This window comes from Netta rufina (genome assembly GCF_964035555.1).
Source record: "Netta rufina genome assembly, chromosome: 28".
Classification (NCBI taxonomy): Eukaryota; Metazoa; Chordata; class Aves; order Anseriformes; family Anatidae; genus Netta; species Netta rufina.
In genome coordinates, this window is record NC_140152.1 from 4,549,935 (window position 1) to 4,577,770 (window position 27,836).

The 27,836-nt window shown below is 51.7% G+C and overlaps 2 protein-coding genes across 2 annotated transcripts; one reads left to right on the forward strand and one right to left on the reverse strand.

The window, feature by feature from the left end:
- The first annotated feature begins 488 nt into the window (after positions 1-488).
- SLC25A42 (solute carrier family 25 member 42) lies at positions 489-21,332 on the forward strand. The gene is made up of 8 exons (XM_084302756.1): positions 489-567; positions 9,306-9,428; positions 11,060-11,171; positions 13,482-13,507; positions 14,345-14,511; positions 15,150-15,266; positions 15,764-15,915; positions 16,319-21,332. Exons 2-8 carry the CDS (start codon positions 9,345-9,347, stop codon positions 16,642-16,644), a joined length of 984 nt encoding a protein of 327 aa, XP_084158882.1. The 5' UTR covers positions 489-567; positions 9,306-9,344; the 3' UTR covers positions 16,645-21,332.
- Positions 21,333-23,473: 2,141 nt separating this feature from the next.
- Positions 23,474-27,833, reverse strand: TMEM161A (transmembrane protein 161A). Its single transcript, XM_084302551.1, has 12 exons — positions 27,802-27,833; positions 27,008-27,111; positions 26,805-26,885; positions 26,436-26,533; positions 26,116-26,272; positions 25,622-25,773; positions 25,482-25,542; positions 25,172-25,315; positions 24,943-25,056; positions 24,610-24,784; positions 24,425-24,521; positions 23,474-24,322 (listed from the first exon to the last, which is right to left on the reverse strand). Exons 1-12 carry the CDS (start codon positions 27,802-27,804, stop codon positions 24,066-24,068), a joined length of 1,443 nt encoding a protein of 480 aa, XP_084158677.1. The 5' UTR covers positions 27,805-27,833; the 3' UTR covers positions 23,474-24,065.
- Between the last annotated feature and the right edge of the window lie 3 nt (positions 27,834-27,836).

Sequence of the window (27,836 nt, forward strand, 5' to 3'; positions counted from 1 at the left end):
TGATGAAGATCCCCTGGGTGCCGTGGGAGCCTTGTGCAGGAGGGCAAAACCGCTTATTTTGGGGAGGGAGCCTGAAACAACCCCGCTCTTTTTGACTTTGGGAGGGCAGAGAAGCGGCGCAGCCCCTGGGGACACAGAGCTGAGGCTCTGCACTGCCCTGCAGGACCAGGGGCTGGGCAGAACACCCTCCCAAGCAGCACAGGGGGCAGCTGGGCACCATCCTGCGCACCCCTGACCCCTCAAAACCGCTCCCGGAGCCCTCCAAAGGCCGCGCAGCGCCCTGCGCGCTTTTTGCGCGCTACCTGCGCGCTCCCTGCGCCGCCACCTGCGCGCCTTCTGCACCCCGCCCCTCCGCCCGCACCCTGAGGCAGCCCGGCCTCCTATTGGCCTCCCGCCGCGCCCGTCAACCGCCTCTCGGCCACTCGGCGCGCGCGAAGCCTCAACCCCTCGGCGCTGATTGGCTGCAGGGCCCGGTGAGGCCCCGCCTCCTCCCAAGCCCTGCCGGGGGTGGGCGGGGGGAGGAGGCCTGGCGGCCGGGAGCCGAGCGCGGAGCGGAGCCGAGCCCCGGTGAGTGCGGGCCGGGACCGGGTCCCCCCCCAAACCCCCGCTACCGGCCCCCGACCGGGCTTTATCCGCCCGGCTCCGCGGCCTCGAAGCCCGGGCAGGGCCGGGGGGACGTCAGTTGGGTTGCGCCGCTTCTCCGCCTCACGGGGACGGGGTGGAGGGGGGGGGGGTTGCGGCCGTCCTGTGGCGTGAGGGGGACCCCGGGGGGCGGCTGAGGGGGCCTGGGGGTGGCTGAGGGGATGTGGGGGGGCTGCGGGGGCGGCCCCGTTACCCCTTTACCTTGCTACCCCCTCATTTCCCGGCCCTATTACCCCCTCGCCCCGTTTCTCCTTGCCTCATTTCCCCCCCCCCAGCCCCGTTATCCCCCCCCCGTTGCCCTTCGTTGCCCCCCCCGGTGCCTGAGGCGAGCTCCTGGCGGGCTCCGCTTCTCCTTCGAAGCCCTTGGGTGGGCGCCGGGCTCAGGAGGGCACCCTCACGCCTCCGCCTGCGCCCTTGGATGTTCAAAAATGAGCAGTTTGGGGCTTTTTTGCACCTCTGGAGCCCACAGCGCCAGGTGTTTGTGCTGTGGGGTGGGTGTCAGGGGGCGCAGAGGGTGATAAACGCGGGCCTCGGTGCCTTCTGGCTTTTATCTAACCCTATATTAAGCCACAAGTTGCAGAGCGGGGCCGTTTTTCCCTATCAGGCGGGATTTTCCTTCATATTTCGGGATGGGAGTTGTGGCAGCGTTGCAGCGTAACCTGCTGCCCCACCAGCCTGGCACCTGCTTCCCCAGTCCCTTTATTGACCTAAAACCTGTGTTAACGTGAAGATTGGAGGAGGTGAAGCTTTGTTTGGGTTTGCCTGGCTGTCCCCTTCCCGCTGGCTGTGAATTTAGAGAGGGTTTGGAGCCTGCCACCGCTTGGCTCTTTTTGGTTGGATTCTTACACTTCACGCACGCTAACTGCAGGGCTTTTTCTGGATGCCGTGTGCTTTTTGCGACGTGTTTTCCTGCGTGGTTTGGTGGATTTAGCGTGTTGGAAAACACACTGGTTTTTAAGTGCCTCTGGTTTGGGAGGAGGGTGTGCGTCAAGGAACAGGAGAGGCGCCTGTGGGTGTTAGAAAACAGCTGCGGAAAGGGAGAGCAAGTAAGAAGGGTACCAGCGGGTCGGTGGAGTCACACCAACAACCTGTGGGGGAGCCTGCTTAAAAATAATCCTAGGGCTGGGCATCCAGAACGCCAGGGCTGGGTCCTGGCTGACTCTCAGCATCTTCACCTCCATCCCACCAGGGCTGTGAATGTTGAACACGAATTAAAATCATCATTTAGGAGCTCTGAAGGCTGGGCTGGAAGGGAGCTGCCGTGGAGGGGGACAGGACGGGACTGTCCTTGGTGTTGGATTTCAGCAGGAACTCTCTGGCCCCGGTGATTGCTTCAGGCAGGAGGATTTCAGCTCCCGATAGCGCCGTGGGATGAGTCAGGAGCTGCAGTAATCTCTTTTTGCTTGACCTGCAGCTGTAGCTCGTGCGTTGGCTCAGGCAGGCCCAACCGAGAACGCGCGGTTTTGGGTATGTTTACCCAAACGAAGCTTTGTTTGGAGAGGTCACCGAAAATGCAAGGCGGGCACCGCTGTGGCCTTGGGTGCGTGGTTACCTGATGAAGCAGATGGGCTTGGTACAGGTCAGGCAGGTTTGCTGTCAGGAAAAAAAAGCTCAGGAACCCGAAAGGACTTTTTTGAGTGACTTTGCTGTTCGTTGGATGAAGATGCGTTTAGGTTTACACCTTCTTTACATGAAACTAATGCCAGTGCTTCCCACTGCAGTGTTTCCCATTTTCCAAATGCTGTATAAATCTTCCTGGTGACCCTCTTATGAGGGGAGATCACTTGTTACAGAAAGGCAAACTGAAATGCCAACAACTTACTCCAGGTCATGAGAAAAAACGAGTGCTGGAGGACTGCTCTGCTCTCCAGTTACGCTTTAAATCTGCTCCTCCTTGCTGTTGAGCAGTTAATGATGGTGTGTCCGTGTCGTGGGAGGGTTAGTGCCGCTGGGCTAACAACCTCGATCGACGCAGAGGGATGCTGAGCTCTGCCCCAACTGCTTGTGTGCAAGAGGTGACTGCAACAGCGGGGTGGGACTCGTGGCCTGGCCTGACTCCAGCAGTCGGTGTGGAAAGCGTTGAGGTTGGCAAATGTCACCTGCTTGGGACGCCTGTGGCTTCTTCTTAATGATGGGAGGTGTTGGCTCGTTCTGTTTTCCACGTGCGTTTTAAACCGTGATGATTTTAGAGCTGAGACTGTAATTACCAGTTACTGTTTTGAAATGGCTCCTGGCAAAGATTGCTCGTGTTATTGCTTGTGTTTCAGATAATCTCAGTTTGAGGTCAGAAATTTCGACTCTGCTGGGATCTGGCACTTCGGGACCTGGTGTGCCTGTTTTATTTGTTTGTTCGCTGCCTTCTGTTTCTAAAGGGAGGCGATCCCTGCCTGACAAAAGGAGTGGATTCAGCAGAAGGCCTCAGCCATTCAGTCCCCTGCAGACAAAGCGGTTGTCTGCCTTGCAGATAAGAGCTGGGCTTCGTTTTTTTGGCTGTGGAAAGCGTTGTCGAGGTGTTCCCAGCAACAGTTGTCTCTCTCAAACCGAAGACTGTTTTGTCTTGCCAAGATTTCCTCTGTTCGTGGCTCATGCGTTTGTTCCAAGCTTAGTTCAAGACGTGAATCTCCCAGACTCCTGTGAATAGCCGAGCTGTCCTCGCTAGCAGAGGTTTAGATATTGCTTCTCAGTGCTCAGCAACTGCCTGAAGTCAGGTAATCTAAAACCATGCAAAGAATTTGTATCTTCATCCTGATTTACTGGCAGCTTTGAGTCCTCCCTGGCTGAGGGAGGGAGGAGGAGCGTTCGTTTTGTACTTTGGAGCTGAGGAAGCATGTGAAAAATTAAACACTTCCAGATACTATCCTTTGGTGAGTCTTTTAATTAGATTGTCAATGATTCTTTAAAGTCATGCTGACAGTTTCTGTACAGGCCTTTAAAGGAAAAACGCAACGCACTACTCAGAGCTAATGTTTTGGGATCAGATTTATATGCAACTGCAAGATGAATGTGACTGAAGAGAGCTGAGTCTGCAGGGCATATCTGGTTTTGATTTTTAATGGCTTAATCAAACTGGAAGGCAAAGATGGACCTCAGGGGGCCGTCTAGTTATAGTTGATCCCCCTCTTCTGAGTGTTTCAGCCCTTTTTTCTGTGATTTTCTGAGATGCTTTTGCTCCAAGGGTGAATTTAAGGCTGCAGTAATCTCCGCTCTTACCACGTCTCTTTCTCTGTCAGGCTCAATTGCTCAGTTTAACAATTGAAGGCAACCTAATTGAGTGACTTCCCTGGGTACTGTTTAACTTCAGCCTGCCTGGGAAAAACGTGTGAAGATTTCTGCGGGAACTCTCTCGGTTTTCTTTTTTTTCCCCCGATTTAATTATATGCTTTTATCAAGTGGTGTTAACAACGCAATAAAAGAGGAAAACTAAGGAACTGGATAGCTCTGGAGTAACACGAGAAGCTGATGTGTCTGAGCGGAGTCATCCCAGCGACTTTACCTGCGTGGAGTCGATCAGTGCGTGGCCCCAGAGGTGAGCTTTGGCAGGGGGCTTGGACCTGGTGGTCTCTTGAGGTCCCTTCCAAGCCCTACAACTCGGTGATTCAGCTGTGGAATCGGGTTTGTGCAGTTCACAGCAGTCCGTGTATTCCTTCTTGAGGACGTCGTCTGGGGAACCACGTGGAAGAGAGGTTTAAATGTTTGTGTATCAGAGGCTAAGCAGAAATCCTGCTGTTATTACGAGGTCTTTAGAAAGCATAAGCAAGCGAAAACCTAAAGGAACTGTCTTCGTTATGCTATAGGCAATGAAGTCCTTCAATTTGAATTTATCGGGGTTGAATTTATTTGGTTTAAAACAGCATTTGTCTCTTGTTTTTGTGTCGTTCTAAGTCCACGTGTTTCATGGGCCCGTCTCTGTGCTGGTAAACTCTGAAGAGCTCCGGGCTGGAAGCCACGTGGATGTGATGGTTGCAGAGATCCCTTTTTACTCTTCATGTTTTAATGGCAGGAACGTGCTGCCAGGGCTACCGTAATCCTGCTTTACAAGCTGCTCACAACTCCCAGGCAGTGAATAAAAAATGCTGCGTGCTCCTGGGTGCTACCTGCTTTCTGTCCTCAGGAGCAGATAACAATCTGCGTTTTTGGTGGTGATGAGAGAGAAGTGGGTAGCAGGGCTGAGGTTCTTCTGCCCGTCTCATGAATGGAGTGCATTTCGTGTGGCACAGAGCTACAGCATCTCGTGGATGCTGAAGTGGTGTGGTTTTACCTTTACCTGTCTGTCCGGGCACTCCCATGTCCAGTGCTTTAAACTCCCCCCGTAATTGCTGCTAGGGTCGTCTGAGCAAAAAGCAAACATTTCACAGAAAATAGCAGCCGTTAGCATTCAGATAGCTGCTGGTGATGACTGTTTGCTTTGCAATCTATCTGCTGTTCTTGCTGGATAGATGACATTCTTTCGGAAATCTTAGTGCTTTGTGACAGGTCTAAATTCCACCGGGGAGTAGCAGACAAACATGTTTTTTTGGTAATGACACGTTGCCAGCCAGCCTCTGGGCTGGGTGCCCAGACTTCTGCTGTTTTCTGCCCGCGTACTACTGTGAAAACCGTAATGACTGGGGCTGCTCTCGCAGTTAAGGCATTTTGCTATAAACAGGTAGTTGCAGGTCTGCCAAAGGTGCTGGCAGAAAGGGAGCACCGTGGAGAGGATGAGGAGTGTGACGTCCCCTTGGCCAGCTGTGAGTTTGGTGCAAAGCTCAGCCCTGCACCCTCCTCTGCCTGCTCTTCCTGCAGGTTTTTGGGGCTGAGCTGCTACAGGAACGTGTGTATCTACCTGGCTAAATACATAAAGGAGGGATTTGGGGCTGGTCATGTCGTAGTGACCTGAAGTCCAACTTCTAAATAAGCTTTAATTGTGAAATAGGCAAAGGCACGACGAGCTGCAAGCCTGCTCTTTAGCAATGTGATTTTAATTTTGAACGCCCCAACTGGAGAACTTGGGCTCAATCCTCTGTTGTGATGCTGGTCTCCGAAGTGCGTTGGTTCTTCTGATGAGAAACTAATTATCTTAAGGCTGTGTAATTTCAAATATGATGCTGTTGTAGCTATTTCATTCGAACATGATTGGATTCACAAGTGGCTTGGAGAGCTGGAGCTGTTTTTCTCTGAATCCCCCCCTGCTCTGGGCAATGAACTGGCACCTGCCTGTAAGACATTCTTCCTAGTAGGTTGCTTTTATCATCTGAATAACTTGATTCTGTCTCGCCTGTCCTTTTAATCAAAATCACCACCAAGAAAAGTAGAATGTCTAACTTGTCAGCGAGTCAATTTGACAGCTTGATTGAACTTGTTCAGGTATTCATTAAGTGCCGCTAGAGAGAGCTGGAAGAATGGGAAGGGAAGGCTAACAATGCTCCGGTTTTTAATGTGCGGAGCATATTCTGTGCGTCTTGTGGTATGCAGAGAATGGAACTTGCTTTAGCACACAGCTGCTCCTGCAATTGCCAGGGTCCGTGCAGCGTCTCTAGAAAGAGTCCCGGGCTCAAAGGACAATCGGGAAAGAGACCACGGCAGCGAAGTTCCTCGGCTTGTAAAGGTGCCACTGCCAGAAGGGAGGGCTTGAGCTTCCCTCTTTTGCAACTTGGCAAATGAGCTTTAATCTCTGCCTTGCAAATTAGCATGGCTGAGTTACAGGCAACGTTTTCTTGTTTTCTGGTGGAGTTGAAACTGGATGCCAGAGGAAGTGCTTTGTGCTTTCAATAAACTCTCGTGAGCTTTGTTGTAAAAACACGGTGGATGTTACTCATGAAGCTCCCCTTTAACTCTTGAACCTGCATTCGCCAGCAGTTTTCCTTTCTGATTATGCATTCTTTAGGGGAATGCTTTGCTCTACAGCTTGTTCGAGGGGTCTGGCTACAGATATGTGACACAGACTCGTGTAACTACAATATAAATAACACAGAAGCGTGGTATAAAAAGCCCGTCTGATCTGCAGCTATTTTTTCTTGTTTCCCTTGGCTTTGGGAGTGTAAGGAATGGCTGCGTCTATACAAAATACTGAGATTTTAAAAATGTCCAGCTGCTCCGGATTGGGTTTCTGTGAATTACTTAATGAAGGAGCCTGATATATATATGTGTGTATATATATATATGCAAGATAATGTCTGGTTTCTGATGGCTGGGCCCTTCAGATTCACAGTGAAACTTAAAAGCAAGGCTTTCTTCTCTGTCTCTGGTGTGCATCATTAGTCATAACAGCCAGGATTTGGTTAATAACAAAGTCAGAATCCAGCCCAAGTCCAAAATAAAATCTTGTGTTGCTTTGCAGCAGGCAAATGGGAATACAACTAATAAATACTGCTTTTGCATTTCAGGCTCTGCAAGTTTAGGGCTTATATTCCTGTAGAGCACGTGGGCAGTTTTAATGTGTAAAGCTGAGCATATAGACAGGTGTTGGTAAATCAGGGCATCAGGCACTAAAAATAAAGAACAGAGCAGCTCTGAAGAGTATCAAAGAGAATATTGTCGAGTAAATGGAGATCATCTTTACGGACGTGCATGTTCTAAAATAGGTCCAGGCCTCATAATAGCAGCTTAGTATTTGAGATTTCCTTTTAGTCAAATCTCAATCATCTTTCTCAATCATCTTTCAAAATCACATTTTAAAACAAAGTTGTAGATTGCATTCCTAAGCTCTTTAGCGTGAGTTCTATTTTGGTGGGTTTATTTTTGGTAGAGATAAATCTGATATTGTGACCTACATTGCTTTTTTTGAAATAGCTGGGGATAATATCTCTGCCTGTGATTTCTCTCAGGCTTTCGCTGAAAGATATCACTTTACAATAAATTTCCCGGGTACAAGAGATGAGAAGGAAAGGAAATAAGCAGAGACAGTAATTAGGAATAATCAACAGACTGTGTTCTTCAAAATAATTTAATGAAGTGCTTTTCTCTGCAGTGCTACGAATCATCCTCAGTCCTGAGCCTTACAGGAATTTTGGTTCACGGTCTGATGTGACCGAGTGTCCACGATAGAACTCGTCAGGTGCAAATGGTGATGTCGTTTAGGTCGTGCTTCCGACTATCAGATGTTATCTTTCATTAAAACCTTGAGTTATTACTCTCCGAGCAGCATCCTGAGAGCTCCTCTTTTTGAAAACACCCTCAGGAGTTGTAAACACGTTGATAAGTGTCTTTCCAGAGCTCTAGCAAGTGATGTCTGCTATTAAAGACACCCAGGCGTGTTTGTCCTCCCTTGGAGTGAGCGCGTGGGTCATGCCTAGCTTCATCATCACAAATTGGTCATGCACGAGTACAGACGGAGCTGATCTGGCGCTGGCTTTCCGTTAATATCTCCGCTGCAACCAAGGGGGTTTGGAAGTGAAGTCTGGCACTAATTTATGAGAGCGATGTGGGGGGAAAAAAATAGGTCAGCAAGTATGAAAGGTGCTGACAAGCATATAACGTCTCGAGATTGTTAAAAAGGAAAAAAAAAAAAAAAAAAAAGATCTTGAGGCAGCCTTTCCAAGTCAGCAAGCTGTTGTGCCGCGGGTTTCCTAGGCATCAGACGGGGCAGAGATGAAGCAACTTGCTGGAGGACATGCGAGAAAGCTGTGCTAGAACCGGGGAGCAGTTGGGGAATTGAGATTTCCTAATATTGCATTCCTTGAAAGGAAGCTGCAGATGGGGCAGAGTGGCTGTTGGAGCGGTCTTGTCACTTAGAAAACTGATCTTTGTTGTTACGCCCTGTTTGTGCATAGATTCAAAACGGGGAGACTGGCTTTGTGCGAGCTCGAGTTTTTCAGGCTTTAGCCCTTTCCTTTCTGCATAACTCAGGATGAAAACTTGCATCAAAAAAAGCAGAAATACTAGAGAGCCAGATGCCAAAGTGCTAATGCTTTAAATCGAAGCTATCTCTGCATGTAAGCTCTGCAGCCCAGGTTAGGCTGACCTTTCCTTTCACCAGACAAACGAGAGCTTGTTTCGCAGCGAGAAACATCTGTGCAAAGCCTGCTGTCTCACTGGCCACGAGCACACGTGCACTGCAGCTGGGAAGAAAAGGAGTTCTGAAGTCACCGCCGCGCTGCTTTCAGCCAGATCACCACTGTCATCAAAATAGCCCTTGTGGCACGTGTGAGGCATTGGAGCTATCTGTTCCTTAAAATAACCTCCAATTGCTTGTGGCAGGCTCTCTGGATGGACTGCTGTGACTACTTTTTCCATTTTCCAGGCCCGGGTTTTAAATTTCAGCGTGTCTTCTCCAATATCTGAATGATCTAGAGCAGTCAGAACGGGCAGAGACCAAAATCCTCCCTGTAAGCAGTGGAAGAGGGCGGAACAGGATCTGTTTCTTAGCTCCTAGAAACGGCGCGTTTGATTTTGAAACTTGCACCTGAGTTCTTTAGGGAGTGAGAAGAGTGAATGTGGTCAATGGCACGGTTCTTAGATAACACCAAAGCACCTTCCTCCCCCTGTCCCTCTCACACATGTCCTTGCACCTCTAAGGAAGGCTCTTCTGGGAGCTTGGGACTGGGGTTTTCCTGCTGAAAATGGCCCTGTGAGTCAGTCCCCCTTCCTTCCTGCCCTGTTTTTTTTGTTGTTTTTTTTTTTTTTTATTACTGGGGTATTCACTGCTTGTGACACTAACGCTTGCTTTGTTCTTGTTTTCAACGTAGGAGCCGTAGGTCTTCTGCCCGCTTGTAAGTGCAACTGGTATGGGTAATGGTGTGAGAGAAGGTCAAGCGGATTTCAAACGGCAGGATGTGGAGCCAGCTACATCAACTCATCTTCCTCCAGAGGTAAGAGCAGGGGCTTTGGGGATGCCTGCAGTAGGGCTGAGAGAAGGGTGGCTGCTCTCAAGGAAGCATCTCAGTGAGATTTGAGCTGGGGAGTCCTGAAAGAGCTGCAGTGTATGCATAAGCCGTGCAACTTGGGCTTTCCCAGGACAGCCAAGCAGCTCCAGCCCTCTGGGAAGAGGCTGGGAGCTGACAGGCAGGCAGGGCTGTGTTCCTTGCTCAAGGTTACGTCTTGTTATGTCTTCAGTGGCAGAGCTGGGAAGAGAGCCATAAGCATTGCTTCCCTGCTCATGCTGTTGGTAATAGGCTCCTCTTAGAAACACTGGGAGAGAAAGTTGCAGTGAACCTTGCTCTGGTTTAGATCAGGGTTTCTACTCGTGTGGAATTGCCTCGCTAGAGGTGTGAGGCCAGAACTTAGGCTGAAGTTCACACAGCGCTGCCTGTGCGTGGCTAACCTTGCGTTTGGCACCCAACAGGCAGAGACTGGACAGGAAAATTGAACTGAACCATGTATTTCTGTAATAAAAATTAACTTTTCTAGCTGGGAAGCATTCTGATGGGGTAAAAAAGAAAAAAAAGTTAACTCCTCTATGAAGACACAAAGCACATCAAAAGTTAACATTCTTAAGCCCGGGCTTGACTTGTCTTTCAGTCCGTAACCTTCACGGTGTTAGATTTCAAGTCATTTACTTGCTTTCTGCCCATGTGTTACGAGAAGATAGCTGCTTTATAAATATGAGCTGTGGCAGGAATGTCAATAACAGAAACGCTTCCATTCCATTTATCATAGTAGGAAGCCTGTCTTGTTTTATTCCTGGGATCTAGGGGACAATGTAGAAATAAGGCTTGTGTGTTACTAGAAGGGCAAGAGAGAAATGTAACTTCTCTACATGGCTAAATCATGAGCACATGAGCAGCTAGTGACTTAGCTTTTAGAAATCAGGAGAAAACAGTGCTTGTGAGAGGTGGCAGACCTAGGAACTTGGCATTTTGGCAGGCAAGTCTGAGCGTGGTTCTTAACGAACTGACCAGGAATTTATTGTGCTTGGAATTTGCCATTTTGAAGGGAATGTTGACATTTCCAAAATCCTGGCATTGATTTTTAGCTGTCTCAAGTCTTTCATGAAGAGATTTTGTCTGAGAAGTGGAGTAGCTGAAAATGGCCAGCTGGTGGTCCTTGTCTGTTGAAGGGAAGCTAAAACAAAAGTCCTAAAGAATGTTCTTGATCCTTGGCACCTTTGCAGAGGAAAGAGAACTCTTTAGTTGAGTGTTGAGAAGATTTTTTTTTATCTTTTTTTTTTTTTGCTTTTTTGAAAAGCATTCCTACCTCCGTTGGCAGGTAGGAATAAAAATGAGAACATTCTCATACAGGGCTGGAAGGGACGGGGAAGTTCTTGCAAACAACATGACAAACCAATTCAGGGCAATGCAGCGATGAGATGCGTTTCTGGGGGCACAGTGCACTGAGTGTCTGGCGTTGCTGTACCAGAGTTTGTTTGCTCATAGGAGTGAGATTGCAGGATAATGTGGGTGCGCACACCTGAGTTTTGCTCATCCATGTCCTTAGGTGGAGGTAAATATTACAACTTCTGTTTAGGATCAGCTGTGTCACACTGAGCAATGTTTTGTTGCAGGGCGTCCAGGAGCAAAAGAAGGTTCTCAACTCCCTGATGTCTGGTGCATTGGCTGGTGCTGTTGCTAAAACTGCAGTAGCTCCACTGGATAGGACAAAAATCATGTTTCAAGGTAAGTCCTGCTGGCTTTTGCAAAATACTCTTACTTTATTGTTAGCAGAATCCAAACCAGCACCAAACCTGTCCGGCCAGCCTGTCTTGCAGTGCTTCGACCTGCAGAGACCTGGCAGGATGCAGGCAGAGTAGTGACATTACCACAGTGAATCGAGTCTGGAAATCCATTGTTTGAGTTCTGGTAGGATTATTGCAGATGTTAATCAGCTGTTCATCTGGACCGTGCTCTTGGATCCAAGTCTTGTGGTAGTCAGCAGGAGTTTTGCTATTCTGGTGTGATGCGGGTGCACGTACTGCTGGCTGGAGGCAGATGACTGTGGCTTGTGAGCGATGGGTGGCTGTGTGTGCTCTGTGACATAAGGCAGAGCTTTGGAGTGCAGAATAAACAGACACTGGAAAGGCTGCGTTTGAGGGGATTATTGGTATCATTTCACATTTCTGTGCTTGTTCAATTTGGAGAAATAATTTCAGGAGGGAAAAGGAGCAGTGTAAGGGGATGTGGTGAGACTGGAAGGATGCAATTGAGCTGTTTGAGTTCCTTCAGGCTGGATGCCAGGCTGTGCCTGCTCAAATGTGTGCAGTCTTCCCTAGTAAGAGTTGTGTTGTATTCCAGCTCAATTGGTTTGGTTAGAGTTGAGGTTAATTATGAAAAGTGCTGCGGGAGATGATGAAGCTGGCGTACCTAGCTTTGTGTTACAAAATGCTTTCTGGAGCCCATAAACTGAGTGTGGAACTGAAAATGCCATCCAGCTGATGAGAATAGGAAATTCTCGTGCATTTAGTGGGGTTTGGGGTTCAACCCCTTGATGGGTTCTTTCCAGTTCCCCTGGTTCAGTGCAGGAGCCATCAGCGATGTTGATTGTCCCAGCAGGAGAGGTGCAATCGATTGATGCAGCAGACATTTTACGAGGCCAAGAATTTTAAATCTGGTTGCCATCCCAGATTAAACGAATTGGGTAGGTTTACTCTAATCCCTGGATGAGATTTAATTTGAAATTGACTTTCATTTGACATGATTTTCGTTCTTGGCATAGCAGGGGCCGAGGTCTGGAATGGAAGGGATATAGATCAGGGCGTTACAGCTGTGGGGAGCTAAAGCCTTGGGTGGGCGCAGGCTGGGATTGCGTCTGCGACCAGCTGCTTCTGTAGCAGTGAGGACGTGCTGTGCTTTCTCACCAGAGCAGGCTCTGTAGTTCATCTAAGGTTGGAAATGTCAGGATCAGAGGTGAGATGGAAACTGCAGAACTGGGGTGAGTCAACAGCTGTCCGTGCAAATCACCATTAACATGCACAGGCCTGAGTGTTATAAAAGGACCTGTTTGGTTTGGCCCATTTAGCTTGCTGCAAAGGATATGACTAAAAATTGCCTGTTTTGACCATCCTCTTGTTATCTAATGGATTTCCTACTCTCACTGTTCTGAAGGGTTTTGTTACAGGCCCTCTTCACAGAAACGGAAGAGGGAAAGCATCTTCGGGTCGTGTGAGCTAGGAAGGTCCTTGGTTGAGAGACTGAGGAGTTTTCCTGTGGAAGCTGGGGAAAAGACTCTTTTCCATTGCAGAGGCAGCTGCAAGTGGTCATTGAGGTGTTTTTAGTTCTATAAAAAAAAAAAAAAGTTTGAATTGCATAAAGGAGCAGTGTGGTGAAAATGTATTTGCATGTGATTGTTTGATACACTTGAGAGGTTACAAGTCTCAAAGGAGTTTGAAAGAAACTGCAATAGACACTTAATTGGAACCACGTTTCATTAGCGTTGCTGTTCGGGTTTTAGCCTGGGTTTTCTTCCTGCAGTAGGAATGTTACAAAACAGAGCTGCCGTATGCCAAACAAATCTTGCTTCCAAATGCCTTGTGTATTACATAGTTAAAGAGATGCTGTCAATTTGAATGGATGCAAGAAAAGAAGCTGAGCATTCATCTGAGTTCTGTTAGGATGAAACCATTGTTGCGTGGAGCCTCGCTAAACAGACCCGCTCTTGGCTGGATTCTGGCATTAGTCTGGAACCTGAGCGTGGAAATGCTCTACTGAAATCAGTTGTGGGTGTTCCTTTTTTATTGCAATTGTTATTCACTAATTTTAATGCTTTAAGAAGTGACAAACTGAGCATTTTCATAAAAGTAGGTGGGAAAATGAACTCATCTGCTGAAGTGTGTTTGGGAAATCTTTTCTTTGTTTTAAAGAATCTTTTTTTTTTTTTTTTTTCCTTGCATTCATTCTTTTGCTTTTATTTTTATTCCTTAAATATCTGTATGGTTTCTTTTAATCAATCTAAACGTATTGCAAGACCTAATACTCGCTTTTTCTTTTTAGTGTCTTCAAAAAGATTTTCTGCCAAGGTGAGGTGATGTCTGTCTCCTGTTGTCCTGAAGTGTTTGATTAATGGTAGTAATAGACCTAAAAGCACCTTTTGTTTGTATATAACATCCTTGTTTGAGTTTTATTAGCAGCACTCATAGTGAAAGAGCACAGAGGGCTGGAAACAGTATATAATACTTAATTATAATACTGTTAGGACAGCACTCTTCCTTGTTAATGTTTTTGTTCAGTGTCAAGCACTGAGGGGCCTCAGTCCTCGCTCATGCTCCAGGTTCTACCTTTGACAGTAAACGTGGCTTCCCTCCAAGCTGTATTCTGCTAGGAATTCTCCTCTAGTGATTGCTTTTTCCCTCTCAGCCATCACTGGAATTGTTTCAGAATATATAGGAAACTTGAACCTGGGAGCTGATTGCAGTCGTGGCTTGCTGGATGTTTTGTTGCATGTGCGTTGCAGATGTTCCACGTGTGCTGTGCTAATATGTGTAATCGAAATGTTTCTGCCTTATGCTAAGAGGATTAATTTGGGTGGAAAAGTGGTTTGTGCATCATCAGTCCAGCTCTTTGCCTTGCCCTCAGAGAGAAAATGAAGATGTTGTGAATGTAAAACTGTCTTCCTAGCTCCACTTTTTTTTTTTTTTCTCTAATGTAGCTGATCCGTCTCCCTAGAGCAGAGGTTTTAGCTGTCTCTTTCTGGAGTCGGGGTTGTGAGTGTAAACAGCTGATACCAGCTTACTGAGGTTATGGGGGGAAGGAGGATTTGGAAAGGTTAAGCTATAGGGTCACCTTTTCCCCCCTTCTATTGTTTGGATTCCTCTTATCATGATCTCCTGCTCTGACCTTTGATCCGTTGCCTGCAGGAAGCCTACAGGCTGATTTATCGCACCTACCTCAACGAAGGCTTCTGGAGTCTCTGGCGGGGGAACTCAGCCACCATGGTCCGTGTGATCCCTTATGCTGCCATTCAGTTCTGCGCGCACGAAGAGTACAAGCAGCTCCTGGGGAGTTACTACGGCTTCCAGGGAAAGTAAGACGCAGCACGGCTTTGATCCTTGCAGAGGAAGATGGAGCAGTTTGTGGGACCGTAGGTCGTAGGGAGGGAGCACGTTTCTCTGCTGTTTGCAGGCTTGCTGAATTGAAAGCTGTTGGTACAGAGTTGTGCCAGCTTCTCTCGTGATAGGTTTGCAAAACAGGACCTGTGAGGGGGCTGAGCAAAAGGCTTCTAGTCTTGCACAGGGGAGACACTGGTGAGAAGACCCTGTTTTCTAGAGGCATGAGCAAGAAGTGGCCTAGACGTAAAGTTAGCACTTCCCTGTGCTGTGAGTGGGCAGGCAAAACAAAGAGCTTTTCTTTGCAGGAGAAGCAATGAGATCCAGCCAGGTGCTGTTACCTGAGCCCTTTTTCTATGTGCATGTGGCCTGAGCCTCTTGCTCTTGGGCATGTAGTGTCTGAGACACCCCCAAGTCAGGCTTTCTGTCCTCTAAGGCCTCAGTCTTGAACAGCTGTGGCAAACCACAGCAGCTTCACCCCATCCCACCCCAGCTCTCTCCAGTCCACAGGCAGGGAAGGGATTCAGTAGCTGACAGAGTAGAGCCGTGCTGAAAAGCCACGTAGCGTTACCAGCTCCAGGTGATCTCTTTGGTCTCTTCTCTCACCTTACTTTAGAGCGCTGACACCCTTTCCTCGATTCATTGCTGGCTCTCTGGCAGGCACAACGGCTGCCATGTTAACCTACCCCTTGGATATGGTCCGTGCTCGAATGGCTGTCACGCCGAAGGAGATGTAAGTGCCTAATGAAAGCAAGTATTAGCACCATGAACAAACACAGAACTTTCTTTTAAGGTCAGATGACTTTTTTTCCCCCCATTTTCTGGGTCACTTCTTGCTCGGAGCCTTTGCTGTAAGAAACCTGTTACCGTGTGGGTCTGAGCACTGATGAAATGACCACAGCCCTGCTTAGTTCTGGGACTGGAAGGAGATGGAGACTCAAAAACCTCACTAGAAAAACTGATTTGTTGGCCTGCTAGGAGGCCAGCTGGCACAATGCCTCTGGAAGTGTTCTAATAGACAGGATAGCACGTTGTGATAGGGCTACAGGAGAGCTTGTGACTGGGCTTCTCCATTTGCAGACAGGCTTCTAAAATCCTTTCTGAGCTGTCTGATGAGCTCAGAGCTGAATTAATTAATTGTTGATCCTTCAGAAAGTCCTGTTGGAAATACGACCCTTATGTGCAGGCACTAACTAGCGCAGATTTGGTTTTCCTGTGTCCACGTGCTAGGTACAGCAATATTGTTCATGTCTTCATCCGAATATCCCGAGAGGAAGGATTGAAGACATTGTATAGAGGATTTACACCAACCATCCTTGGAGTGATTCCATATGCCGGGCTTAGCTTCTTCACCTATGAGACGCTGAAGAAACTACATGCAGGTAAAAGCAACTTTTTCTTTGCTTTCAGATGAAATGCCGTAGGCTTTTGGCCAATTTGAGGTGTTTGAATTCAGTGGTGTAAGTCGTTTTCCTGGCCTTGAAGCCAATTGCTAAATTCTGTGCTTGCGGAGGATGCCTTGTGCCTCCCTCATGCCAATTCCAGACTTTTGAAGAAAGCAAACTGCAAGAAAAGTAGTATTTCCGTCTCACACCTCCTTGTTCCTCTGCAAGTCCTGACTGCAGAATGGATTTGGTTATATCCCAAATCAGCTAACCCCCAAACTGGGAACGGAATCTCAGGAGCTCTGGTGCTCAGTCCTCCCTCTGGCTCCTGGCCCACTTGACCTTAGTCATGTACTTATTACGAGCAGCTTTCCACCCTCTGCTACTTTCTCTTTCCCAGATCACAGCGGGAAATCGCAGCCATCCCCTCCGGAGCGCCTTCTGTTTGGTGCCTGTGCAGGCTTGATCGGCCAGTCGGCTTCCTACCCCCTGGATGTGGTTCGCCGACGGATGCAGACGGCGGGGGTTATGGGACACACGTACAGTTCCATCCTTCTCACCATGCAGGAGATTATACGAGAAGAGGGACTAATCCGGGGCTTGTACAAAGGACTCAGCATGAATTGGGTCAAAGGTCCAATTGCAGTGGGAATAAGCTTCACGACCTTTGACCTGACGCAGATCCTTCTCCGTAAATTACAGCACAGCACTAATGTTGAAAGGTAGTAGCTTAATCCCCACAGCCCTGGCTGGAGAAAAGTACAACACGTGTAGAAAGAGCAATGCTAGTGTTCCCTCACTTTGTACGTGCTCTCCTGCAGCTGAGAACTTTATCTTTCTTGTTTGTTTGTTCACTTTGTGGTGGTGATGGGCTTTTTTTTTTTCCCCCTTTTTTTTTTTTTCTGTTTAACGAGCCTCTGTGTTTGGAAACCTCAACCTGCAACTAACCCTTTCCTGAAAGAAATTCTTCTTACTGTTCTGCGGACCTGTGTCCTCTAGAGTAGCTGCCTCATCCTTTTTGTCTTACTCTTTGATACCAGGAGTGGAGCCTCTCAAACAAACATGTGCTGCTGCTGGCTCCTCACCTGGTCTTTGTGGGCAGGTGAAGTGGTGGATGATGAAAGAAAGGACTCGGTGCTGTTGGAGTGAACTCCTGGATTTGGGAAGTGACTGCTACTCCTGGTAGGCAGCTCTTACTGCACATGTGTGAGCTGGAGGCAGTCTGCCAAGTGCAATATTCCAGTTAATCTGTAGGGAATTCCAGATTCCTCTGACCTGTAAGCACTGGTCTCTGTAAAACAGGACGCAGCAGGATTTAACAGGTCTGGGTCACTTCTTTTGTTCTGGAAGTTGAATGTGAGCTGTGGCTGGAAATGCTGCCCTTTTTCTAATGTTCTTTTCGTTTCTGGGTTGAGTTGCATAAAATATCCTTTGCTTGCAGTGTCCCTCTGAGATTACCAAAGACTGTAGACAGCAGGGGAGGAAAGCTCTGAGCAGTTTTGTAAATCAAATTCTTATGTTTGTTGTCAGTGTCGTTAACTAGTGGCTGTGCCTGGATTCACAAACTGGATTGAAACAAACTGCAGTACTGCTTTTGGGCCATCTGAACCCTTCCATTGTTGTCGTGGTCTTAAAGGCAGCATTTTCTGAGGGATTTGGCAGGCTGTGCCCTAGACGAGAAAAAGAACTGTTACATTCTTAAATTCCAAGCAGTTATATCTTTCAGTATTATTGTCGCTGCTTTATGCGTTTTGCAAGAACAAACATCTCAAAGATGCACGTGTGATGCCGGTTTAGCTACCCTGACAGGCTGTTTGTGTCTGGTGAAGGCAGCCTAGTAGTCACCTCATGCTGCTGGCCCTGCTTCCGAACAACATTCTTGTCATTTGCCTGCTGTGTAGGTTGCATCACCTCTGTTCATTAGTCCATACCTGAGCCCACTTGGTTTCGTTCCTGGAATTCTGGACTAACTGTGTCCTCAAGAGAATGGGCTCCCCAATCAGTATTGACCCCTCAAAAATGAAATAGAGTGCCAATCGTTTCCAGTTGCAATCGGAAAATGAATGGTAAAGTACCTTTCATTGTTTCTATTTCAAGTCAGGCTTCAGAGAAACGGAGATTTGAGGGTGGTTTTGTTTTATGTTCCGTTCCTGTATTAAATTTGGAGTGCAAGAGAGGTCACAACGAGCTTTAGACTTCTCTGCGAATCCGATTCCACGAGCCAAGATTAAAAATCCCTTTCCAGCTGATATAGTTCATGTAGAGGGGAGATAACATACAAAAGAAAAATAAGGCATAATTTAAAAGCTGTTCTTTTCTGGTGTATATATTTTAGCCATTGTAGTTCGAGCCTTGTGTCACGGCTTTATTAATGGGAATGGAGGTAATTGCACAATTGGTAGAAATAGCTTTCGCCTTTCTTTTGTCTTTGCACTTGTTCTTTGGAGCATAACTTGCTTCTAATGCCAAATATTTCCCTAGGAATCGAGCACCTGTGCTTCCATTTTGTGGTCACAGTGGAGAGTCAGCATTCTGAAGTATTAGCACGCGTGTTGATCCCAAAACACGGGGTCGATCGTACTTTAATGGTTGTGGATGGGCGAGGTATTAACCTCAGTAATTTCTGCCTCTAAGCCCACAGATGATGATGATTTCCCTTGTGAAACTTGACTGCAGTCACTGATTTACCTTGTAATTAATGTTAGGTGTTGTCCTAAGAGGCTTCAGAGATGGTAGCCATGAAATGTGTGTATTTTTTTGCCCCCGTTGTCAGTGGAAGATTACCAGCTGTCCTCTTCGTTTGGGTGAAAGGTTTAGTCCTTTGCAAGAGCTCTGATTTCTTTTCTCCAATGGAGAAGCCAATTACTTCTGCTCTTGTCTTTCTCTTGTTTGGCCCAGGGAGGAAACACTAAGGCAGTTGCATCCTACCACAAAAGTGAGGTACAGACCAACGAGGAGAGTCGGTGGTTGACTGTGTGTACGTGTGTATGGGTGTCTGACTGTGAGTACAATCCATGCCAAGTTCTCTCTCAGCTTGGAAGCTGCTGGTTCAAGGCACGGCCCTTTCTGCACAGCTGGTGGGCACTGTATGAACAGGAAAGGGAGCAGAATTGTGGCGTCCAAGCTTGAGCAGGCTGCTTTGCTCCCAGTATGGCTCCCAGTCTGAGGCGAGCGCAGCAGACCTTGTCTTAGGAGGTGTTGAGCATCGCTGAACCCCTGGGGCAACAGAGGTGGCTTAATTCCTCCTGGCTCCTAAGAAAGGATTTACACTGGATGACTAGCCTCTTGTTTGGGACCAAACAGGAGGATGGATTTGCACGGGGTACCTTCTGCCACATCAGGAGTGCAGCTGATGTGTTAAATGAACAGGAAAACTGTGGAGGAGACAGCTCCTGGCTGGGCGGCCCTTGCATTGCTCCCCCTTGCACCATGAGAGCGGTGCGAGCAGCTCGTCTAGGGCCTCAGGACCCCGAGCTGAGAATCAAGACCTGAAGTACAGCCAGGCTTGGAAGTACTGAGCTGAGAGAAGCTGTTCTTTAATTAGCAGCTGCACCTGCTTTTAATTCAACGAACTTTTAGCCAAACGTGGTTTTCCAAGTTTTACAGGCTGAGCGCTCATTCAGAGGCAGATCTGAATTCAGTCTGTAATGGTTTTGGTGCTTTTGTTTCTTGGGCAAAAGAGTAACTGTGTTACTGCTTTGGGCTGTTTTAAATAGCTTTTCTTTTTTTTTTTTTTTCTTTTTTTTTTTTTTAATCTGATTTGAATGTAGAAGAGGAGAAACGGAGCGTTCTCTTCCTGTCTCTTAATCCTTGCATGAATTGTGACGTGTTCCAGATCTCTGTGCTGCCTGGAATGAGTGCCTGAGGAGTTTCGGGCATGGTGATTTGGAATGGGAAGGTGCCTGTGGTGTGCTGGCAAGGAAGGTCTGTTGCCTTTAGGTCTGAGAAAGAAGACAAGTCTAGCAGGAATATCCTCTAGTCCTTCTTTTCTTTAGGACTACTTTACTACCACAAATTCTCTGATTTATTTTTTTTTCCTTTTGCTCTTCTCAGATTCCTTGCTTTTTATTTTCAACTCACGTATCTTAATGTTCTCTAATGCATTACTGCCAAACATTCATTCGTGCTTGTTTCTTCTCGTCCGTTCTCCCTTTCTTCCTGATTCTGCACCTTTAGTCCTGCACTAGCACTTCGAGAAAATCAGGTCCAATGAAATGCATCCAAAATGACAAAACTGCAGTTTTGACAGCGATCCCTGAAACAGCCCAACGAGGCTTCCTGCTCACCGGCAAGGATACCTCCGTTTGGGGGCAAGAAGTTAAAGGCACTAGGGAATGGGGCAGGAGGTTTTCTTGAAAGGTTCTTGAATTAATTGCCCGGTCTAGCGCCTTTCCTTCTGCACATGCTTGAAATGCTGCTTGTCATGTCCTCTGTCGGTACCTCCACGCGATGCTCACTGTGCTCTGTGACGGTGGCTGCTTGCTGGGTCGGCAGCTCGGGGAGAGCTTGTACTTCTGGAGGCTCAGAGGGTCGGGTGAGGGAGGTTTGTATGCCAGAGGTGGGACCTGAGCTGGCTTCTTGCAGATCCCTTTGCCCTGCGTGCCCCACCAGTTCCCCGGCAGGACAGGCTGGGAGCTGGTGGGACCGTGGTGGAAGCACTGGAAGGGGAATCCCGGCCTCGTGAGGCACGAAGTCACGGCCAGCCCTGAGATGGGTGGCGTGGTGTAGCACTGGTACTCGATGAGAGCTCTTCCAGAGCAGCTCCCTGCCTTCTCTGGAAGAGTAGTGGTACTTCTGTTTTTGTAGCCTTCCACCGAGAAGGACTCGAGCACTGTCATCTTCACTCTGTGGTGGCACGAACACGAAAGCAGGTGAGGCACGAAAGGAAACTTTGGGCAGAAGCACTGTGGCGACCCTGAGCGTGTCTGGTGCCAGTTCCAGGCGGGCAGGAGGGGAGGCAACACCGTGCAATCCTTCCCGTGCCATTTGTGCAGTGTCTGACCGCGTCCTCGGGCTCTGCGGAGAGCCAGGGCACGTCACAGACCCTCCCTGACCGGACTGGGCCAGAGAAAAGGAGGTGGCCGTCCTACAAAACAGCCTTTTTATTGTAGGGGCCGCTTCCTCCTGCTCCCTCTGCCTCCCCCTTACACGCCGTGTGACGCAGGGTTTCCCAGCACTGCTCACTGCCTGTGTGGTCTATGCATATATTAGCACAAACACTGTTAAATGCCTTTTGTTGGGACGTGTCCTCCCCGTTGGTGTGTGTGTGTGCGTGTGCGCGCGTCAATTTGGACTGCTTTTCTTGGATCTGGAGTTCTATTTTATTGCAGTGAAGACACTTTGTTATATAATGTTTATATATTTTAAGATTTGTGCCAAGAGAGGATGTATATTTAATAAAAAATCTAATTGACTTTGCAGGCTCTTTTTCAGGGTGTCTCCTGTTGGACTTTGCTCATCAGAGAGAGGGAGCCCGGCACACACGGGTGGGTTATCGAGGGATTAACCACAGGGGTGTCGGGGCTGGGGGTTCTTCTTGTGGGACTGACCATTTCCCTGGCCTCCTGTGCGTCTGGCTCCTTTGGAAGTGCACGCTTTGGTGTTTGGGGTCACACACGTGTGGCTTTGTGTGGAAGCAGGGGGGCGAGCAGCTCTGGGGCTGTTTTCAAGCCTTTGCTGTCCCCGTCCCCAGCGCCGCGGTGTGGGACGGGGACGGGTGTGCAGTGGCAGCAGGTGGCACTGTCGGCTTAGGCATGGCCCAGCGGCTGCCCTGAAGTTGGGGTCCCCTGGCTGCCGCTCAGCCCTGCTCGGATCTTGGGGTTTTCAGTGCTTTCAGCTGCATTTCAGGTCTGGCGTGCTCTCATTGCGAGGAAAAGATCCCACAGCGGGGACAGATCCTGCCCTCCCTGCGAGGCAGGGCCGAGCTGATGTCCTGGCTGCATCCCTGGGGAAGCAGAGACCTGGAGGCCCTGAGATTTGCACCAAACCTTGCAGGGAGCCTGTGAGAGCTGGAGAACAGCCCTCGCGTGCTGCGTTGTCCCCATCCACCTGGCCCAGCTGCTCCTCGCTCCTGCTGCCCGAGGTTAGCATCTCCACCAGGTTGGTTTGGGCCCCGCAGCGAGCTGTGCTCGCAATTTTTCCTGCTGCCCCAAGCAGGAGCAGCTCTGCAGGATGCAGGCAGTAACGAGGGGATCCCGTTTTGCATGGAAGCAGGGTGGGAAGGCAGGGATCACTGCTTTCTTTCCTCCCTGCTCAGGGGCATGAAGGAAAACCTCCAGGAACGACTGCCATCGAAGCCTTCTCCCCGAGCTTTGGGTTTTCTGGCCGAGTGCTGCTCAGTGGCAGCTGGAGGTAGGTGTGAACACATGGGAGAGGGGGCGATGCGAGGCCAAATGTGGGTGCCAGCCTGAATCCTGGTGGCAACAGAGCCCTGGCAGCACGAAACCTCTTGGTCCCAGCTGCCCCCTGCTCTGCTGAGAGCCCTTTGGGGAGCACCACAAAACGTTAAATAAAGCGGAGATGCAACGAGTAAAATAATGCCGGGGAGAGAAAGACGGGGGGCTCCTTCATTTTATTTGATGTGGCCCAATTTCAGTGCCTGTGGATCTGTCTCCTGCTCTTGGCTAGTCTATCAGTCATTGTCCCCGCCTGAGAGGGTCACGTCTGGGCAGATCTCTGGGGAGGAACTGTCTGCATGTCTGACTGCAGCACAACCCCAGGCCCTAGCAACCCTCCTCCTGCTGCCACCGCTTCCCCGAGCTCAGCCCCCGGCTGCTTCCTGCACATGCTTAGGGAAAATTAGATAAATGAGCCATCAAGGCAGTCGGACTGGCCTTTAATGGGACAGTGCAGGCTGGAACAAGTCTCTTTGCCTCCTGGCCCTGGGGGAAATCTCCGTCCTTGCACCTTTCCACCCATTTCTTGGTGACAACGCTGCTGGGGCAGAATTTTTCCTCGCCTTGTGGCTTGTCAAGGGTGCTGCTCTGGGCTAGTTTCCCCAGATTTTTGCAAAAGGGGAGGTTTTCCCCCCTTTTTTTTGCAGAAGGGCTGGCTGCACTTTGGGTCGGGGGGAAGCAGCTGGAGGAGGGCTGTCTGGATTAGCCCTGTTAACACCGGGCAAAGGGCGGCCTTCTCATCTTGGCCCTTAGCAAGAGGGAATTAAGACCATTACAAGGCTATCAAATAGGATCAGAGCCCCTTTCCTTTTCTTTGAGCAGCCCAGACCTGCTAATCCTTTTTCATGCAGCTGGACCAGCACCCACCGTGCGGTGGGGAAGAGCTGGGCTGCCTCCCTGTCCCGGGAGCCTCCAGGAGCTGCACGAGGGGCTGCATCCCCTCAAATGCTGCTGGGATCGGCGCGTTATTAGCCTGGTTTTGATCCCAATGCAGATGGAGAGGAGTGGCTGGGAACAGAGTCCGGCTGCCATGGGGTGAACACAAGGTCTCGAGTGTTTGTTCAAGTGTTCGGCCTCGTCCTCTCGCTGCGAAAACACCCCCAGGAGGGGCTTCGGGGCAGCAAAGTGCAAGCAAAGCAGCTTTCGGAGTACCAACCAGCCTCTGGCTTACTTATTTATTTCTACAGCAGCCCCCAGCTGAGGCTGCCGGGTCTGCGGATTTCACACAAAGCAGAGGGATGAGCCCGACAGCTCTGACGTGGCTGGCCAGAGCAGAGACCCTACAAAAATACACTCGCCCTCAGCCAGGAGAGGCAAACTACGCAGAGCAAAACCCCAAAGTCTGCGCTGGGAAGGGAGGATGTTGCCCCAAGGTCTCTGCCATGCAAGGCCGATCCTGCTAGCAGCTGAGCCTCTTCCCAGCAGCGATGGCTCGGAGCTGGCAGCAGCAAACCCTCCTGGGGGGGACCTCCCTCCCCGTGCAGGCAGCATCCCACACGGGGACAGAGACAGGCACGGTGGTGAAGGGCAGCAGGAAGGGGAGAAGGGCGATGCCCACGCTGGCACCGCTGCACAAAACCCCTCGTGCCAAGAGCTGGCTGCAGAAGTGTCCCGGGTGCACGTCCTCGTGGGCACGTGTAAGCAGGGAAACCAGCCAAGGCAGCAGCAAGGTGGCAAACGCGGGCACGGGACGCGTGCGGGGCCAGCAGCCAGGCACTGACTGTACCCCCAGGCAGGTCCCAGCTCCCCCAGTCAGGACGCTGCCAGGTACTGGTGGAAGTAGAGGCCGAAGAGGCTGGTGACGACCTGGCAGACGGCCACCCACCAGGTGACGAAGGCGAGGAGTCCGCGGAAGAAGAGAGGGGTGAAGATGCCACCCAAGATGCCCGTGATCTGCTCCACGGCAGCACGCACGTCCTCCCCGTCCTCGCTGCCAGGACGCGGCGGCGCTGCGCTCACTGCCGGAGGGACGGGAGAGGGCTCCGGGTACAGCCCCCACGAGTGGTGCCCTGTGTGACAGAGGGGACAGGAGCCTGAGGATCGTCGGCCCTACCTGAAGCCAACCTCCAGCACCTTAGGAGGGGCTGCCTCAGGTGCCGGCGGCTCCGTACCCAGCGTTTTGAGGAGCAGGGCGCAGTGCAGGGTGAGGATGACGGGCCCCAGGTACTGCAGGCTGACCACTGAGACGTAGCAGTAAATCCGCGTGATCTGCACGCAAAGGGGCAGCGGGGATCAGTGGGGGGGCTCCCAGCCGTGCCCCCCAACCCCTGGGCTCCCCCCCCCCTAGTGTCTGGACCTTGCGCTGGATCTCCACGGCGGCGATGCGCCCCGCTTCCCTCCTCATCTGCTCCACCCAGCGCTCGGCCAGGCCCAGGTAGGCCTGGAGGTGGTGGCGGGTGACGGCCAGGCGCAGCAGGCAGAGGCCGACGATGGTCCAGAGGCGCGCGGTGTTGTAGGCAGAGTCCGACATGCTGCAACGAGAGGAGGGGGCTGCAGGAAAAGGGTCCTGCGGTCCAGAATGCCCCCCACCCACACAAGCCAAGGAGGAGGGGAGCTGGAGCACCCCGTGCCTCAGTTTCCCCTCAGAGGGAGGTCCCTGGGGCACGGGGTGACGCCGCGTCCCGCTTACAGCTGCACCGTCTGCTTGCCCATGGGCGCGTGGAGCAGGAAATCCCTGGAGATGGGCTTGATCCACATCACCACCACGATGACGGGCGCCAGGAAACTCGTGTGGAGCAGGACCCTGCGGCAGAACCAGCAGAGACCCCATCAGAGACGTCCTTACCCGACCCCTCACCACAGAGCCAGGGGGTCCGGGCCCCCACCCTGTCCCCTCCCGGCCCCAGGTTTCACCCAACTGGGTCAGGGGCTTGTCGGCCGCCATCCGCAGAGCGTCGAGGTGGGTCTGGGCCAGGCGCAGCCCCGGGAAGGTCAGGCAGGCACCCAGGAAGGAGCACAGGGCCACCAGCCCCAGCTTGAAGGCCAGCTTGGCGAGGGGCACCCTGCGGAAAGAACAAGGGGATAGAAAGAGGACAGAGGTTGGCCCCATCCCCATGGAGCCCCAGGGGACCCTCTGGCCCTTCCTCTCCCGTGGGTTGCAGAGAGGGGAAGCCCCATTTCCCAAACCTCGTTTCCCAAACCCCGTTTCCCATCCTGATGCCAACTCACGTCCACTCCCAGCCCCGCTGCTTCAGGACGCTCTCCAGGTTGCTGCTGACGCCGGCCAGCCCTGCGGGGAGCGAGCGGCCGTGAGTGGGGTGCTCAGGGCCACCTACCCACATCGCCCCATCCCATCCCCTCGTACCCACCCGGCTCGAGGCCGAACTCCAGGTAGTCCTCGCGGATCACCAGGGCCACCATGGCGAGGAGGAGGAAGAAGAAGGCGAAGGTGAGGCAGACGGAGCGCTCGCCCCCCTCCTCCGAGCGGAAATAATGGCGCATCACCATGAAGAAAACCTTACTGCGGGCGTGGGGGGGTCGTCAAGGAAAGCAGGGGCTATGGGACCCCCCCCAGAGCCAGCGGAGCCCCTAATAATCATAATCAGCCCCTGCTCATTAGCATCTACGCCATTAGGCCGCCACCACCTCGGCCCAGAACGCTCTTGGGCACAGCCGGTGGTTTCCAAGTCCACGAATTTGGACCTAAATTTCCAAGCCCCCAAATCCTTCCGCTTCAACCAGCTTCAAAATGAGAACAAGACCGAGGAGCCTGGGGTCTTCTCCCCCCGCCCAGCGGCAGCACGGACCCGGGGGGGTGGCGGGGGTCTCGCCCCAGCGCTGGGCAGCCCCGGCAGAAGGATACACGGAGAAGACGACCGTCAGCAGGCACCACAGCACCCCGATGTTGGTCTCCTTCTGGGGGTCCGCCAGGCAGAAGTAGCCCTCGGTGAAGACGTACACGGCGGTGGAGTAGACGGCGAAGTCCACGAACCATTGGTACTCCAGGAAATAGCGCAGCACTTTGGGGGGGGGGACAGGACAGGGGGACGCGTCACCGCGCCGCGGGGGTCCCATGGGCACCCAGGCATGGCCAGGGGTCCTGGATGGAGGGCAGTGGGGTGGGGGCATGGGATGGGGGCTCTGTGGGTGCTCCTGGAGCTGCCACCCCCGGGGGGGGGTTACCGAGAGCATCCACGGCCGTGATGGGGCTGGTGTCCAGGCGGAGGTCGATGTCACGGGGCACAGAGAGGGGCTTGTCGTCCAGCACACCGTTCACCCTCCTGTAGGGGAAACGTGGGCTTAGGGCAGGCGGGCAAAGAGCTGGCTCATCCCTTGGGTCCCACGGTGCCCGAAGACCCTCATGGGGCTGCACGTCCCCAGCTCGGGGCTCATCATCATCATCATCATCATCATCATCATCATCATCATCATGGACGGCCCCCAGCCCGCCTGCGCCTGAGGCTGCTGTCACTTTTGCAGCTCCCACCAGGTCCGGGATCGCTTCCCTTTGCACCAACCCAAAATATTGATCCCGGGAAGTGCCCCCCCCACCTGTCCCGCTTGGCTTTGGGGCGCTGCTTGCCCGCCAGGGCGCGGAGCTCCTCTTCCGACGGGTGCTTGTAGCGGTGCAGGCTGGAGAAAACGCAGGCATAAGCTGGGTGTCCCCAAAACCTGGGGGCCCGGGGAGGGTCGGGTGTCCCCGAAACCCCACGGGGCTGGGGGTGTCGGGGTGGGGGGGGTGTCGGGGGCCATACCTGCCGTTGCAGAGCAGCCAGCGGGCGAAGGAGCAGTGCGGGGCCAGCTTCTGCATGACGCTGGCTGCCAGCAGGCTCACCACCACCTGCACCCCCATCACCGCCTGCGCCGGGGGGGCGTTTAAGGACTGACCCTGACACCCCCCTCACCCCCCCCCCCCCCCCCAAGGAGCATCCCTAGGCTGGGGGAGCCCCCCCTCCAGCTCCCTGCCTTGGGACATGCACCCCTGGGCATTAATCGCCCCCCCCCAGGGACAGCCTGGGGATGCACCCCTGGGCTTTGACACCCCCTCCCACCCAGGACAAGCTGGGTGTGCACCCTCGAGTTTTAACCCCCCCGGGACAGCCTGGACACATATCCCTGGGCTTTAACCCCCCCGAGACAGCCTGGGCTTTAACCCCCCCGGGACATTAACCCCCCCCAGGACAGCCTGAGCATGCAATCCCCGGGTCTGCACCCCCCCCGGGACACCCCAATGATGCCCCTCTGTGCATGCACCCCCGAGCACTGACCCCCCCCCGGACAGCATGCATATGCCCCCCACCAGCATGTACCCCCCCGGGACAGCCCAGGGGTGCCCCCCCCAAGCACTGACCCCCCAGGAACAGCCCATATAAGCCCCCCCCGAGCATGCACCCCCCCGGGACAGCCCAGGGGTGCCCCCCCCCGTGCATGCACCCCCCGTGCATGCACCCCCCGGGACAGCCCAGAGGTGCCCCCCCCCCCCCCCTCCCCGGCCGTGCACCCCCGGGACACCCCCGTCCCCCCCCCGCCGCCCCCCGCCCGCTCTCACCATGCCGGGGTCAGCGCAAAGGCGGCCGCAGGAAG

Bases quoted from the DNA above. Each gene is read 5' to 3' on its own strand.
- SLC25A42 (XM_084302756.1), top strand. From the start codon at position 9,345: ATGGGTAATGGTGTGAGAGAAGGTCAAGCGGATTTCAAACGGCAGGAT. The intron at 9,429-11,059 runs GTAAGAGCAGGG...GTTTTGTTGCAG, and splicing joins CAACTCATCTTCCTCCAGAG to GGCGTCCAGGAGCAAAAGAA. The intron at 13,508-14,344 runs GTGAGGTGATGT...CGTTGCCTGCAG, and splicing joins CAAAAAGATTTTCTGCCAAG to GAAGCCTACAGGCTGATTTA.
- TMEM161A (XM_084302551.1), bottom strand. The intron at 26,273-26,435 runs GTAACCCCCCCC...CCCCCCCCAAAG, and splicing joins CACGGCCGTGGATGCTCTCG to TGCTGCGCTATTTCCTGGAG. The intron at 25,774-26,115 runs GTATCCTTCTGC...CCACGCCCGCAG, and splicing joins CTGACGGTCGTCTTCTCCGT to TAAGGTTTTCTTCATGGTGA.